The sequence below is a fragment of the Desmodus rotundus genome, chromosome 5 (assembly GCF_022682495.2).
Source record: "Desmodus rotundus isolate HL8 chromosome 5, HLdesRot8A.1, whole genome shotgun sequence".
Taxonomy (NCBI): domain Eukaryota; kingdom Metazoa; phylum Chordata; class Mammalia; order Chiroptera; family Phyllostomidae; genus Desmodus; species Desmodus rotundus.
This window is the reverse complement of record NC_071391.1, coordinates 106049028-106066262: the sequence shown is the minus strand read 5'-3', so window position 1 is coordinate 106066262 and position 17235 is coordinate 106049028. Positions and strand designations below refer to the sequence as shown.

Genomic DNA, 17235 nt, shown 5'->3' with positions numbered 1-17235 from the left:
CCCGCGGACTCTGTTCCGCCTTTAGCCCTTCCTGTGAGATTCTTCCGCCAAGTAAAAAGCCCATCTTCGTTCGACAGCCCGTGCACTCGAGGAGCAAATCCAATGGGCACCTACAGTCCTGGGGTTCGCCCTTCAGTCTTATCTGTGCAACACTACAATTTTCCTCTGAGCTTTAAAGTTGATAACCTCTTTCGCCGGACTTTTTTGCGTCCGTGAGGCAACAAATGCAAAGAATGGCTGTGGCGGAGGGATCTTCCGCTTGTGTGTACTTTAACCTAATGGGGGTCGTCCGGGAGTCGGAAGGGGGAGGGCTGAGGGAGGAGGCAGCCAAGGAATTGTTTTTTCCTCGCGCCCCGCCCTGGCCAGGCCGGCCAATAGTAACGGGCTGTGTGCCCACGAGCCTCGCTCAGCTCCTTAGACTGAGCCAATCAGCGGCGGAAGCGGCTCCGAGGGGGCGGGCCTGGGAGGCAGTGCGTGTCTTGTGAGAGCTCTTGAACCAAGTCAGAGCCGGAGTCGGCTGGGTGGTTGGAAACAGCGGCCGCCGCGGGTGACTCAGGGAGGCGGGGTAAGAGCGTTGCGGCCTCGGCTGCGGGGAGAGGAGGAAGAAAGGTGGAGGAACCGAACCTGCGGCTCCGCCGCCCGTGTGTCGCAGGCGGGCCGAGAAGCGTCCGAGGATCCGCGTCCGGGAAGCGGGGTGTCGGGCGGGGCAAGTGCGGAACCGTGGGGGACTCGGCCGCCTGGGACAGGCTTTCTGCATTGGGGCCTTCCTTCTAGGGTGAGGGACGAACACTTTAAAATCCACTTAATCCGCAGAGAATTCTCCCCGTACTCTCTCTGCGCTTAGGTTTAAGGTTTCGAGAAAAGCGAAACTTGGGAGAGCGAGGGTCACGCGGCGCTTGGGCCCGGGTTTGCCCTGGGGGGCGGATGGGGGGCGGAGAGGGTGCGGCTGTAGAGGTTGGGTGAGGGTTGCGCTTCGCTCGGGCCGCCGTCTGGGGTCCCGTCCGCCGGCCAGGGTTAGGACCCCTCCCTCTGCCCCCGCCTCCCCCGCCCATTTCTCGCCGGTTCCCTACCACCTGCCGCCCCCGTTGCATTCATTTTGTTTTGTGTTTTTTTGCAGGGAGGAGGCCTTCCTGCAGGCGTGGAAACCATGGTGCTCACGCTCGGAGAAAGTTGGCCAGTGTTGGTAGGGAAGCGATTTCTCACTGTGTCCGCGGCCGACCGCAGCGACGGCGGCCACGACGGCTGGGACGTGGAGCGCGTCGCGGAGTGGCCCTGGCTCTCCGGCACCATTCGCGCCGTCTCCCACGCTGACGTTACCAGGAAGGATCTGAAGGTAAACCCGGCCTCGGCAGTCGGACGTTTCGTTACGGGGGTCACGAGACAGCCGGCGTCCTCCTCTCCTTTTGTGAAAGAGGCGATCAGAAAGTTGGCTTGTGATCTGAACGTGCAGAGAACTGGACCTTAAAAGTTTTTGAGATGGTTGTGTAGAGCCGACGTATGTTTGGCCTGGAGTTGCTTGTGTCTGAAAATGGGCTTTAGGGTTGGTTGTTCAGACACGCTTCGGTGTTACCGGCGCTGTGTCCCATTACGTCTGTACGATTATTTTTCCGGAGGGGGAGTGTTGTTGTTAATATAAGTTGGGCTACTGGGTGGCGGTTGGAATTGTTAAGAATTTAGGGCTAGTTTTTGGAAGTGCTTTCATTTGTTTTGTTTGTTCCTCTTAATTTCTTTACCCAACTTCTTAAACTTGTAGCCCTGTTAGAAATGAAGTGTGCGTGTAGAGGGAGGAGTTTGGTTCTATTATGCATATTAGGGTGGGTATTTGTCCATATATGGGGCACCGGGGCAGGAGTGGGTTCTTGGTTGTGCTTGTGGGTGGGTGTGGGAGAGGACCATATATGGAGAGATGGGGTGGAGCTAGCTGCCCCTTATATGGTGTGTCGGAGGAATGGCTTCGAAATATTCCACCTCTGGTGTTAGGGGCAGGGAGAGAAGTGAGGAAAGTGCGGCCAAGGGGTTTTAATCACAAGGACACTCAGAACCTTTTTCAGTTAGACCTCTTTAAAACAAATGAATTCTGATTGTACTCCATAATAGAAGTTTTGGCATGAAAGGAGTGTCTAGGAACAGCCAGTGAGGAAGCCATTGTACCAACAAAGACTTCTTTGTGCAAAAATAGCTGAAAAAGGACCCTAACAAAGACTCCAAAGTGATGATAACATGAAGGAAATTTGTCAGAACAGAAGAGATTTCTAACCTTTGGTAATGGGTGTTTCAGTATTTTGGCCATCATCTTTGCTTGTTCTTGAAAACTACTCAAATAAGGGAAACAAGTTTTAGCATTGGCAGTCAATATGTGTTGATTTCTGAAACTATTCATTTGAATACTTTCAAGGTGGCCATGCACGCCCAAACCTGTATTAGTCTGCAGAGAGCTGTGGGAAAAGGATGTGGGATTATGTATTTTTAAAGCTTACATAGTGTATGTACCTTGTTACATGTAAAAAAGGAGAGTGACCATTGAGCATTTAACCATGTGCCAGGAATCATGCTGAGCACTTCACAGCCATGATTTTATTTACTCCTTACAGCAGTTCTTTGGGGGTAGTTACCAATATTGCTTCCTTTACAGATAAAAATTCTGGGGCTGAGGAAGATTAAGTATCTTGCCTCAGGTCACATACCTAGGATTTGGCATAGACTGTGTTCTAACCCAGGAGGTTTTGCCTTCTGAGCTCACTCTCTCAATTACCATACTCCCTGATCAAAGGACTGTACCATAAAGGACTCTTGTCATACACTGTGAAGTTTGATTTTTCTCCTCTGTTTCATTCCTCCTAGCAAACCAGGTTTTGATATTAGGGAAAGAATGTAGTGTATGCAGAGATGGTCAACTTATTTTGCTTTAGACTAATATTTCTCCATGAAATGGGCGTTGTGCACTAGATTTCAATCATAGTTGTTGCAGTTGATTTCACCTGCCAAATAAAATTTTCTCTTGTGTATTTGTTTTTCTCTGACTTGAAAAGACACAAGATTTGATTTAAACTTTAGTCTTTAGTTCTTTTGCTGATGATGAGGGACTAGGGGTGTTCTTTCCCAACAGTGATTGAGTACCTGTTAGTTTAGGAAAGCAATCTTGGAGGTCCTTTACATGTATACGTTTTAATCTCCACATCTCCCTAACCCCTAACCTTTGAGGTGTTGGTAATATCTTCATTTTCAGAATGAGGAAATAGAATTAGGGAAAGCAGTCTTGTTTAGACTTGCTTAACGAGTTTCTAAGTGATGGAGGGAGGGTTTGAATCTAGGTTTCGCTGTGTGTCTTTTTCACTGAACTAAGGTGCCTGATCTGGAGACAGTGGGGAATTTTAAATACAAGAACAATTTTGACTTACATTGGATTTTTGCTTTTATCAGCAGACCTCACAACTCAGTCTCATATAAGGTATAAATCTACTTGATTTCTTCCTTTCTAATTATAATTTATTGCTACCTTCCTTAGTTGAGTAGAAGATGAAGTAATTGGCTTAGGTTTAAAGGCATGTTTTGTTAGTAAACAGAATTTCAAGACAATAGACCCAAATTGTGCTTGGTGACATGCAGGCAGAAACTGAGAACATCCTTACTTACACTTGGGTTTAGGGATACTGAGTTTTGGGGGGTGTGGTGGGACTGAGGGCCGAGATGAATATGAGTGAATAAAATTCAAGCACTGTCCAACCTTTTAGTATTAGAAGTAGAGGTCTGTCTAGACTGATTTGCTTAGTTGGGGATGATGATATTGAGGCCAGGGCTTATTAATATTGTTTCACCTCAAGAGATACTTTGTAATAAAGTTACTCCGACACAATGTATCTAGTTGATTACAAAGAAGTTCAGGTGAAGGCATAACATAAATGCTTATCATGTAGCAGATGCTACTTTATTTAATTCTCACAAGTATCCTAGATGGTAAACCACATTTTTTAGTGTTAGAAATTAACTCTTAAAGAAGTTAAATAACTTGCTCAAATTTGTCTCCAGACCTTAAGCACTGAGTTTTAATATTCAGGTAGAGAGATTTGAACACTTTATTTTACTGGCCTCTATATCCTTAGCACGTAGAACACTGCTTGTTGTGCAGTGTTTGCCAAAATATTTGAGTGAATAAATGAAGGAATCATAAAATTATTCTCTACACAAAAAAGCAATATAGATAAATAATATTGAAGCAGTGGCATTCTCTTTATCTGAAATAGCAAAATTGGAAATGATAAGCCTCTTTTTGGCCTTTGGAGTCAGACAGCATAAGTAATATTTTTGTAGCTAAATCAAGGGAACATGGGGAAAATACAATTAGGGATGAGAACTAGTTACATCTGTCAACTTGCAGGAGCTTAATCAAGTCACTTTAGTTCTTCCTGGATTTGAATTCTTACTGATATGTCATTTTATAGACATTTCTGCAGAAGAGGCTTTGTTTGGCATGAGGGGTGGTATTCCTATACATAGAATCTCAAGCCTCAGACATAAATAAAAGACATAACGTGATTTTGATAGGAAACTTGAAAGAAGTTGAAGAAAGCTCACAACCTGTTGGTTTCATTATTATCTTTTTAAAGTCATCTTTTTCCCAAACCAAAGTTAATGTGAGTTTTTAACCCATGCAACCTAACACTCCAAAGTCCTAAACTAAGTTATTTATAGATAGCGATTTGATAAGAATTATGATGTTGCTTGAGTGTTGTGAAACCCTTTAAGATCTTAACTCTTTTTTTTTTTTTCTGAATAGATGTTAGATAATCATATTGAAGATTCTCTGTCCCTCATTCTTAACTGAGTAAGAATCAGGGTATGAAGGAGTCATACCCTGATAAATTAACATTGAAATTACCAAAGAGGTCTTAAAACTACCTAATCTTCTTGCCAGATAATTTATACACATTGTCTTTAAAATCTACCTTACAATTCAATGAGGGTAGGTGTTAGTACTTTCATTTTCAAGCTAGCAAAACATGATTCAGAGTGCTTAGATTTAACCTGGGGTGTAGGTTAATTGATTTCCTTTGTAATCATATGCATTTTATTGTATGCATCTAAATTCATTCCAAGAAAACTAAAACAGCTGGGATTTAAACCCAGATTTCTCTGATTCTGAAATTTGTATATATTCACTCCTCTTACAGTACTTTGATGGGAAAACTCATCCAAAGCTAGCTTGGGTTTGAGGTTGATGTGATGTGGGTCAGAAGAGAAGATAATCAGAGGACCTGGATTCTATGGCTAGGGAAATAGAATAGAAATAAAGGAACATGGGCAGTCTTGGAACACCTCTGAGAAAGACATTTGCTTTGTTATGGTAATGAATGGAATACATAGAACCAAAGAGAGAATACATGGAGCCTTGTCACATAGTAGGTGTTCACATATTTGCACTTATTCTCTAATAACTACAAGGTTAAAAGCCTGACGAACCAGAAGCTATGCTTCTTGGGGGAAGTTAGGGATGCACATTTTGTTGTTGGCAGGAGGGGAAGGGTAGGGTAGATCTTAAATTTTATAGATAGCCATAAAACTGGAGAAGGTTTGGGATTGGGGCTAGTGGTACATCAGTTAGGAACTTCCCCCTTCTAAAGGAATAAGAGACAGAACATAGGAGCCTAATTTAGAGAGAAATTTATTTGTTCAACAAGTATTTGAGTACTGACCCGGGACTGGATACCAGTGAAACATGGTGATAAGTAAAAGCAGACACAGACTTTGACCTATTAGAGTTTATAATGATATGTCAATCAGGTAACCACAAATGAATAATTCAAAATGTGGATAAGTGCTGGGAAGGAAAAGTACAGGGTTTTGAATACAATTAGCAAGGGATCTCTCTTGGGAGAGAAGGGCTCCTTGGTAAGGGAAGACTTCTTTGAGGAAAGGGTTTTTAAATTTGGTTCTGCCAGATAAATGGAAGTTAACTGAAACTTTTTTTTTAGTTAAAGGTTGAAAAGGGAGCTATTGTCCATGAAATTATGAACAGTGTTGATAGATTTATTAATTAATTTTTGAAACCAAAAATGAGAGGCCTCTTTAGTAAGAGGAAGAACTTCTAAAAGATTTTATTTCGTTATTTTTAGAAAGAGTGGAAGGGAGGGGGAGAGGGAGAGAAACTTCACTGCCTCTTGCATGCCCCCCACTGGGGAGCTGGCCTGCCACTCATGCATGTGCCCTGACTGGGAATTGAACCAGCGACCATTTGGTTCACAGGCCAGCACTCAATCCACTGAGCCACACCAACTAGGGCAAGAATTTTAAATCAAGTAGAAATAGTGATTATTACACCAAATATTGAGGAAGTTTATTGTATATTCATTAAAATAAAAGGTTTAGAATGAATTACTGAATAGCGTGTTTATAGTGGATTAAGTAAGCTAGGGTGTTTTGGTGCATTTATATGAACTTAAGGTTTTGTGAGTGATTTCTACTTCTGAGTCAGAGACCTACTTTTGGACTGAATTCTTTGTTTTTTTAATAGTATAAAATTGTTATATTTAGTGTTAGCCATCTAGACTCAGTTTAGATGATCCCAGTTTTGTTAGCAACATCCAAATCATCATAGACTGGAGCCAGTAGAACATATGCCTTCTTCTCTCCATCAGGCCTGATCAGGGTGTTGACCTTGGCCATGTCACTGTCATACAGCTTCTTCACACCCTGTTTGATCTAGTGCTTGTTGGCCTTGACCTCCACAGTGAACACAAGTGTATTGTCTTCTATCTCCTTCATGACTGACTCGGTGTTCAGGGGGAACTTGATGGTGGCAAAGTGATCAAGCTTGTTTCTCCTGGGGGCGCTATTCCAAGGATGTTTAGGCTGCCTTCAGAGCTGCTGTGTCTTAGGTCTCCTGGAAGGTGGGTGACATGCAGTTCTTATTTTTTGTTGTTGCTGTGGATGCCTTTTTTTTTTAAATATATTTATTGATTATGCTATTACAGTTGTCCCATTCCCCCCCCCCACTCCACTCCATCCTGCCCACCCCCTCCCTCCCACATTCCCCCCCTATAGTTCATGTCCATGGGTCATACTTATAAGTTCTTTGGCTTCTACATTTCCTACACTATTCTTACCCTCCCCGTGTCTATTTTCTACCTACCATTTATGCTACTTATTCTCTGTACCTTCCCCCCCCCACTCCCTGTACATTCCCCCCCCCACTCCCCTATTGACACCCCTCCATGTGATCTCCATCTCTATGGTTCTGTTCCTGTTCTAGTTGTTTGCCTAGTTTGCTCTTGTTTTTGTTTTAGGTGTGGTCGTTAATAACTGTGAGTTTGCTGTCATTTTTACTGTTCCTATTTTTGATCTTTTTCTTAGGTAAGTCCCTTTAACATTTCATATAATAAGGGCTTGGTGATGATGAACTTCTTTAACTTGACCTTATCTGAGAAGCACTTTATCTTCCCTTCCATTCTAAATGATAGCTTTGCTGGATACAGTAATCTTGGATGTAGGTCCTTGCGTTTAATCTTGGGTAATGTAATTATGATGTGCCTTGGTGTGTTCCTCCTTGGGTCCAGTTTCTTTGGGACTCTCTGAGATTCCTGGACTTCCCGGAAGTCTATTTCCTTTGCCAGACTGGGGAAGTTCTTCTTCATTATTTGTTCAAATAAGTTTTCAATTTTTTGTTCTTCCTCTTCTCCTTCTGGCACCCCTATAATTCGGATGTTGGAACGTTTCGAGATGTCCTGGAGGTTCCTAAGCCTCTCCTCATTTTTCTGAATTGTTTCTTCATTCTTTTCTGGTTGGATGTTTCTTTCTTCCTTCTGGTCCACACCATTGATTTGAGTCCCAGTTTCCTTCGCATCACTATTGGTTCCCTGTACATTTTCCTTTGTTTCTCTTAGCATAGGCTTCATTTTTTCATCTACTTTTCGAACAGATTCAACCAATTCTGTGAGCATCTTGATAACCAGTGCTTTGAACTGTGCATCCGATAGGTTGGCTATCTCTTCGTCGCTTAGTTGTATTTTTTCTGGAGTTTTGAAGTGTTCTGTCATTTGGGCCTTTTTTTTTTTTTTTGTCTTGGTGCTTCTGTTACTTTAAGGGGCGGAGCCTTAGGTGTTCACCAGGGCAGGGTAACACTGGTAGCTGTGCTGTGACGCTGTACGTGGGGGAGGGGCCAAGAGGGAGCAATGGCGCCCGCTCCACTCTCCTCCTGATTTCAGTCTTTCACTCCGACACCCACAATCAAACTGGGCCCCTCTGGTGCTGGTTCCCCAGTGGGTGGGCTTGTGCACACTCTAGGCCCCTGTGGGTCTCTCCAACGACCTCTCCTGTGAGGCTGGGAGTCTCTCCTGCTGCTGCCCCAACCCCCACGGGCGCTTTCAATCAGAGGTTTGAGGCTTTATTTCCCGGAGCTGGAGCCCTGGGTTGCGCAGTCTGCTTCGCTCCCCGCCGTTCGTCCTGGTTTATCTGTGTGCGAATGTGGGGCCCCGGGGTGCTACCCACTGCTCTGCCTGCCCCGCTCTCTGCCACTCTGAGTCCAGTCCTCTCGGTTTATCTGCGCCAATGTAGGGTTGCAGGGTCTGCTAGTGGTAGGACTGCCTGCCCCGTTCGTCCCACACTCCGCCAGTCTCAGTCCCGCCATAGCCACGCAAGTCCTCTCCACCCCGGTGCCCGGTGCCCGTCTCCGCCCCTCCTACCGGTCTGGATGAATGTTTATTTTGTATCTCCTTGGTGTCAGACCCCCTTGCCGTTGGATTTTCTGTCAGTTCTGGTTGTGCGAGGAGGCGCAGTGTGTCTACCTACGCCACCATCTTGGTTCTCTGTGTGGATGCCTTTTAACACTGCTTTTTCTTTTTGTCTTCAAAGCCTTTGCCTTGACTTTGGCTTTGGGAAGGGCAGGGGCTTCCTTCCAAGTCTTAAAATACTTATACAGATTATAAGGGTTTTAGCTTTAGTGTTAAAAATGTATTTTGCAGGTCAGAAGCAGAAAACTTCACAATTATTTGGAAAGTGGTATTGTAAAGGTAGTTTAACTTTCATATAAAAAGCTAGAAGTAGTTCTGGAGGCCTGGGGTCAAGGAGTCATTTATCAGTTATCAATTATTTGTCTCTTTAGCAAAGTAGTCGTAGAATCTGATGTAAATTGCCCAGTGTATTCAGTTAAAAGGGATTTCTAAGGAAGTGCCATCTATTAGGCGTTTGGCTAAGTCCAACTGATCCCAGAGGAATTCAGAAACAAGTGGTGGGTTGTGGTCATAGGAGTCATCTTAAGCCCACAGACAATGTCAACACAGATTTACAGTGCCAAGCAATGAATCTTTTACATTCTGTCTTTCAATTCTCTAAGCTCTGATGTCTAATTAACATACGTAAAAATCTTATAAAGGAGGTTCTGTGCTTTGTGGGCTTCTGAGAGGTAACTTTGGGGGCAGAGACTAGTCCTCAAAGTCCTTGACTTATGCTTCCCAGAGTGGTTTAGGAGCCAAAGCTTGATCCTTGTCTGGTTAGTTTATTGTGTGAAAGTAAGTAAGACAGTATAAAAGGGGAATAGTGCATACAGCTTTTTGAGTAGAATAATAATGGTATAAATTCAACTTGGACATTTTTTTCTGTTTATTTTTGTTAATCAAATCTGTTTCTTTTCTATTCTACTTGTCTAGGTGTGTGTGGAGTTTGATGGGGAATCTTGGAGAAAGAGAAGATGGATAGAAGTCTACGGCCCTCTAAGGAGAGCATTTTTAGTAGAATATAACCTAGTTTTGGCTGAACGAAAGTGTCCTGAAATTTCTGAACGAATTGTACAGTGGCCTGCGATAGTGAGTACAAACTAGGGTTTGTTAAAGTCAGTGAGAAGAGGGTATTTCATCCATTATGAGTGAAATAAGAAAAATACTGTATTTTGCTTTGTATAATGCACACTTTTTTGCTCAAACTTTTGAGGGAAAAATAAGGGTACGTATTATACATGGGTAGTACTAAGGATGCACATTGTACACGGCAAAATGTCGTGTATATATGTAATATATGTATACTAATACATAAACTACATAATATACACTAATACATATATTACATATATGCGTATATACATCTATAAAATATACACAGTTACATATAGGTATACATGTAATGCCTATATTTGGTCCTCTGGGAAATAATAATATAGATATATGACAATGTAGATGAGTTAGAAGAGCACCCTTGATTTCCTGTCAGCCCTACTAGGAGCTCTGGGCCTCTAAGTTTTGGGGGCCTCACTTTCTTCACTTGAAAACTGGGGGGTGGAGGTAATGTGGGGAATGTCCCAGTCAGAGGTCGGAAACAGACATATGCAGACATACAGATCTGTTTGGTTTGACCCTCATAGTGTTTTAAGAAAATTCAAGTTAATTGTCTATGTTTAAGAATGTGTAGAGTACATCTGAAAATCTAGATTTCCAATTTCTCTTGAAAAAAACTGTAAGACTCCTGCAACACTGGAGTCTTGTGGAAGTTCTTTATCACAATAATAGCTGAATAATAGCTGTTGCCTGGCCCCTGGAAGGGTTTCCAGTCTTGGTATCATGATTTCTTAAGTTTTCCTCTGGCTCATAAGGCTCTGACAGTCAGGATATGATTGTGTGGTTCCTTTCTTTCCTTTTTTTTTTAACCCTCACCTGAGGGCTTTTTTTTTTTTTTTTTCCATTGCTTTTGAGGGGCAGAGCCTGGAGAAAGAACATTGTTGTAAGAGGGAAACACGGATTGGGCCTTTTTGTACATGCCCCAACCAGGGATCGAACCAGCACTATGCCTTGACGAGGGATTGAACCTGTGATGCACCAACCAACTGAGCCACACTGGCTAGTGCATGATTGTGCCTTATCCACATTGTTAAGTCTGGTACAGTTAGAGGAGAAGAGTCATTACTATGTCTGGGGAAGACAGTTGAGGCTTTATGCATCACGAGTAGGGGTTTAAAGGCAGAAGAGCCAGATCTGGATATTTGGAAAGGCTGGGAGGATGATTGAAAGGCTGACTAGATTGTCAAGGGCCTTGTGTGCTATGCTAGCAAATTTAAGGTTTTGCCCACCAGTCAGAAGAGCTGGAGGTTTTTGAGAGATGTAGGATTTTGGTTAAAGTTGTATTTTGCTCTTTGTATTTTTTTCTCCCAACTACTACTAAGAATTTGCTGAAAATATGGCCCTGTCTTTCTAGGAAAATACACATACACATAATTCTTTGCATAGATTTTGGGGAAGCCATGTATCTGTGGGCCAAGACCTATATGTTAATGACTCTCAAATGTGTATCTGGTTTAAATTTTTGATTGGATAAAAATTGTGTGATCTTATTGTGGTTGCATAAATAGTTGTTAATGAGGTACTCATAGTGAATAAAAAGCTTAATGGCTTTATCTCTTCTTGTGTGTGTGGAATATTACCAGTTCCCATTTTCAGAATTAGGCTGAGAACAGTTATGATGCCAAAATACTTTGTTTTGTTTTGTTTTAGGTATACAAATCTCTGATGGAGAAAGCTGGTTTGGGATCCATAATTTCTATTCGCTTTCTAGGAGATCAACAGAGAGTATTTCTTTCTAAAGACCTTTTGAAGCCTATACAGGTATAACACAGAAACAATATTAAACCCCAAAAATATAATTTAAAAAGCCCTCCTTTAACATGAGAACTAAAATATTGATGTTGATTGCTTTAATTCAGATACCTAACAGAGAAAAGAACCCATCCTGTCAGCAGTTAGTTGTTAGATATCATCCCTCAGTGTTAGTCATTGGGTTGGTGCCATCCGTATGAAGCTGGAAGGACAAAGGTGCTTCAGTTCATGGGGTGTATGTGGGGGGGGGACACCTAGGTGATACAAAAGTAATTTTTAAAAGATTGTTGTTCATATCTATGTATACATGTATCTCTACATGTATACATTATACACATACGTGTCAGTCCTCATTAGTTATGGATTCTATATTTGTGAATTTGCCTACTTGCTAAAATATATCTGTAACCCCCAAATCAATACTTGGGTGCTTTCACAGTCATTCACAGACATTTAGAGAGTAGCAAAAAAGTTGAGTTGTTTGACACATGTTCCCAGCTGATGTCAAAAAAGGTGACGTTCTGCCTTCTTGTTTTCTCTTTCATGTTTTAAAAAAAGTCTATTTCAAGACCTGCTTAATATTGAATTTTGGTGCTGTGTGTTGATGACTTCACTGTTTAAATGGCCCTCAAAAGTAGTGCTGAAGTGTTGTCTAGTGTTCCTAAGTGCAAGAAGGCTGTGATTTGTCTTAGGGAGAAAAAAGCATGTGTTAAGTAAGCTGTTGGTTTTGAGTTCAAGGTTAATGTAGTATGTACTAAAAAATGTGTTTTTCAACAGAAGCACACATAAAGCAAGGTTATGTATTGATTGGTTGATGAAAATATTGTGATCAGAGGCTTAAAGGAACCTATCCCTATCTTTCCATTAGGGGCAGTGGTTTGGTATGCACTAGTTCAGTGTTTGTGGTGACTTAATAGAAAATAACTACCATGAATGATGAGAACGTGTGTGTGTTCTTTCTAATCAGTTTGTAAAACTCACACCTTTTTCTTCACATTTAGGCTTCTGGGTCTTGCCCGTATGTGATTTCCTTTGTTATGAAAATGTTGGGAGGGGAGGGGAAAAACACACAGAATAATTTATCACCATAGGTCACCTTGGGAATAATATTGGTATTAAAATAACATTCATCTTTTAGGTGTTTTTATAAAGCTTTGTAATCCCCTTTACCTGCTTCAATTCTGTGACCCATAGAACAATTAAACCTGTTTGCTTAAAGGCAGTTTAGGGCCAGTGGGCATTGCCTTTGCTGGCCCTGTATTGGAAAAGCCAGAGCACTGGCATTTTTTCTCTACTCAAGTCTCAGTTTTACTTCCATATCCTGGAAGTGAGTGAAAAGAAGGTTCATACCCTGAAATTTAGTTTATAATGGAACAGAGTAAGATGCTTTTACTTAATTTCAGGTGCAAGTTACCTTCATATGTCAGATAAAGCATCTGACAGATAAAGAAAATGCCTAAGGAAAACTCTCCTAGGCAGAGTAGAATTAGTTTACCTTATTTAAGAGCCATTTGTGGCTTTCCCCATTAATGTGCTATTTTATCTAATCGTAGTAGGAGCACATTAAGATTGTTTGAAATTGTGGTAGGATGAGGGGGAAAATCTCACACATTGCCTATTCTGGTCATTAATGTTGGGTTCTTATGAAGACCCTAGGTTAAGTCTAACATTACTTGCATTTTCTCAGAGTGGCCTCTGAAAGACTAGTTATCCTTTCTAATGGGAGAAATGGATAAATTAATTTGGCCACTAGTGTGCATTTCATAGTGGCAGAAAAGCATGAGGGCCTGATATTGGAAAGCCTCTGTGCTATACAGTTTGGGTTGGCAGGTTATTCCTATAGACAGCTTCTGTATACATTTACCATGACTGAGTGTATGCACAAAGCCAGAAGACTATGGAATAGTGCCCAAAATGAAGTTGCTGCACAAAAGTGGGTATTTCAAAACTGGCTCGCTGAAGATTTAGGCTGTTCATTCAGATTTTGTGACCACCACCCTAGACCCCTTTACCATTTGTAAAGAAGAATGCATTTGGAATCCTAGTTAGGTTAAATGAATCTGTGTGCAATGGCATGTTAAAAACAGCAGTTTCAATGGGTTGACAGTATGGGTCTCTGTGTCTTTCTATGTCTTTTGCCTCTTGGATTTAGATCTTTGAATTCCCTAATTCTAGTGTTTGGAATAAAGTGTTTTGGACACGGATTCACCTGCCCTTTTGTTTGCTTATTATGTTTCTCGTAGCCAGTTTATGGCATATTTAAAATTGTGCTTTGAGCCACTCTTAGTATTTGTCATGCTCTTACCTTGGAGTGACTTCTTCAGTCTGCTTTATACCTCTGATCATTTGATGGTTTCCTTCTATGGTGTCTCTGGTTCATTGGTGCCATCAAATGGCTAATTGACACTACTTTAACCTTGCTGATTAAATTGATTGAAATAGACACTGGAATTTCAATAACTCTTTTTATTTGTTACCTTAAAATGTAATGTTCTTCCATTTCTCAGGATGTAAACAATCTTCGACTTTCCCTTATGGATAATCATGATGTCAGTAAAGAATTCCAAGCTTTGATTGTGAAACATTTGGATGAAAGCCATCTTTTACAAGGTGTGTGGATAGTTCATGAGTTGACCAGTGATTAGCTTCTAAGAAGCTATGTTTTAGACTTTCTCTCTTGTTCCATCATTGAAATTTCTAATATTTTAGAAATTCCTTTGCTGCTTTCTCCAATGCAACTAGATGGTTGAAGGACTTTATATATTGTATAAATATGTAAAGCTTCTGAAATTTGGACAGTTCAGGGATTATGTGAAAACTGTAAAAGTAAAGTAGATAATTTAAAATTTCAGCTATATTGGACATGGAATTTGATGTATTTGGAATTTCAGTCTTACAAAATTGATAAAACATTAATTTGGTAATCCTGAGCTTCCCATTTACTATTACTGAGTTTCTTGGTCAGTTTCGCAAAGTCTTTTTATCATAGTTAGCAGTTTTACTGGGGTTCCTGAATTTGAATCTTCTAAAACTCTTCTGCAGATAGTGAGTTATGTCTCGGTGACTTTTCTGATGCTATTTGATCTGATACTAATGCTAGAATATTTATATAGCCACTGTAAGGTAAATCAGTAGAAGAATGGAGTTTTAAATAAAAAGTTTAGCATTGCAGAAATGTCTTCTTTTGTTTATAGAAATAATCTGTTAATGTTTACATTGTCTACTACATTTTTAAAAGACTTAGGAAAAGATTATCCTGGATGATGGTCCTGTTGAGAGATAATCCAGATTGCTCTAAGGATTTTTTTTCTTTTAAGGTGACAAAAACTTAGTTGGCTCTGAAGTAAAGATTTATAGCTTGGACCCATCAACTCAGTGGTTTTCTGCAACCGTTGTAAGTGGAAACCCAACATCAAAAACTCTTCAAGTCAACTGTGAGGAGGTAAAGATGATGATAATTGCATGTAATATGACAGGGGAAGATAATTATAAAAAGAAATTATGATGCTTTCTAGGAGGTAAACACCATTATTATGTTAAAATATTACATTGGAAAGGGAAATATCACAGTTGTTTTAAAAGAAATTATTTGTACCCTGGCTGGTGTGGCTCAGTGGATTGAGCACCAGCCTGTGAACTAAAGGGTCACCAGTTGATTCCCAGTCAGGGCACATGCCTGGGTTGCGGGCCAGGTCCCCAGTAGGGGGCGTGTGAGAGGCAACCACACATTGGTGTTTCTCTCCCTCCCTCCTTTCCCCTCTGTATAAAAATAAAATAAGTAAAATCTTTAAAATAAAAAAAGAAGTTATTTGTAAGAAGCCCATATTGTTATGTTAATAGAGCTAATTTCTTATATGTTCCAGAGCATTTAAAATTTTTTCAGTATCTTTTATTTGTTTGTTTTTAAGATTCCAGCACTGAAAATTGTTGATCCATCACTGATTCATGTTGAAGTTGTACATGATAACTTTGCGACATGTGGTAAGATATACTGCTTGATTAAAGTCTTTTCCTTCCTGTCTTTACCTCTTCTCATTTAAGGGAACAAGGAAGCCAACTTAACTATTTTTAAATATTTTAGGTAATTCTACAAGAACTGGAGCTGTAAAACGGAAGTCTTCTGAGAATAATGGAAGCCTGGTTTCCAAACAAGCAAAATCTTGCTCTGAGGTAACCTAGATTTATTTTGTCACTTGCCCAAAGCTTTTATTAACTGTAACAGTGCATGGTCAGTTTGTTTTAGTGATTACAAAGCTGTCTTCTCTGGTCCTCTGTGCTATCTTACCTGCTATTCCCTAGTTCCAGATCTTGGCTATAATTTCTACACTCAAGCAGATGGAGATAATATAAGTTGCTGGTTCACTATTTTTATGTAAAAATGTGTTTTGATGTTTTCGGAAATTCTCCATAGATTGGACAATTTCACGATATGGAGCTGTTTTTTAATGTAAATTGAGTTTTGTGTGTCAATTTGAAGAACGCCTCTAATGAGAAGAGAACCAGAATCTTAGAGTAGATTTGGTGTTGAAATAGGACTACCACCTCCTCAATAATAACAGGGTTTGATTGGTCATTTTTGATTGGGTAGGCAAATAACTCATTTTTTGAGGGAAATAGTTGGTTTGTCATTACTAATTTCTGCCCAGAAAAGTATAGGCTTCTATAAATGCCACTGTGAGTTCAAGTATTGAATTTAATTCTGTTCTGAAATAGGACAGAAATAGGAATATAACATATTCCTCTGTTATACAAGCACTTAAGAATCTGGCATCTGGTATTCCTGAATCTTAAGCCTTTATACAGGCAACAGGAACTCTTACAATCAAGGTATCTAATACCATTATCTTCCTTCCAAGTGTGTACACCTGATCAGGTTGTTCAGAAAAGAATGAAGAGGTAATTATGGAAATTAGTATTGCTACCTTTCATTTTTGCCTTCAAGTTTATGAGGGTGAAGTAATGTACAGGAGTCCTCCCCTTATTCTTGGGGGGTTACATTCCAAGACCCTCAATGGATTCCTGAAACCATGGAATGTATCAAACTATACATATACTATGTTTTTTCCTGTACAGACATAATAAAGTTTTTGGCTTCTCTGTAGCATACCTGAATTGCTAGCATCACTTCTCCTGTGCTTTGGGGACATTATTAAGTAAAATAGGGTTACTTGAACACAAATACTGCAATATAATGACAGTAAATCTGATAACCAATCAATCCCACTCCTAAGGGACTAGCATTTGGATAGCATGTGCAGCATGGATACACTGGACAAAAGGATGCCTCACGTCCTGGGTGGGATGGAGCGAGATTTTATTATACTTCTCAGAACAGTGTACAGTTTCAAATTTATTAATTATGTCTGGAATTTTCCATTTAATATTTTTGGACTGTGGTCGACCATTGGTAACTGAAACCATGGAAAGTAAAACAGTGCGTAAAGGGGAACTATTGTAAGGATGTAAAGCAAATGATTATTACATCTTAGAGTTAAGCTCACAGAGGATATTGTTAAGTAATCCACAGTATTAGAAGCTGAAAGAGACAGAGTAGAATAATAATCTGTCACATTTCGACATTGGATACAATTTTAGTGATCTTGGGTAGAGGTAATACAGGTCAGTTTGAAGAAGTTGATTGGATATTGCCCATCAGGGAGAACGC

General features: G+C 40.6%; 1 protein-coding gene across 4 annotated transcripts in view; it reads left to right on the top strand.

The window, feature by feature from the left end:
* The first annotated feature begins 465 nt into the window (after positions 1–465).
* KDM3A (lysine demethylase 3A) overlaps positions 466–17235 on the top strand; it is a 50419-nt gene continuing 33649 nt past the window's right edge. Inside the window, exons 1-8 of one of the 4 annotated variants that reach the window (XM_045193785.2) lie at positions 466–565; positions 1122–1333; positions 9639–9794; positions 11469–11579; positions 14078–14180; positions 14888–15012; positions 15479–15551; positions 15652–15740. In XM_045193785.2, the coding sequence (XP_045049720.2) occupies positions 1148–1333; positions 9639–9794; positions 11469–11579; positions 14078–14180; positions 14888–15012; positions 15479–15551; positions 15652–15740 (843 nt within the window). In that variant the 5' untranslated portion in view covers positions 466–565; positions 1122–1147. The other 3 variants (XM_024558424.3, XM_045193786.2, XM_024558425.3) reach the window with 3 other exon arrangements.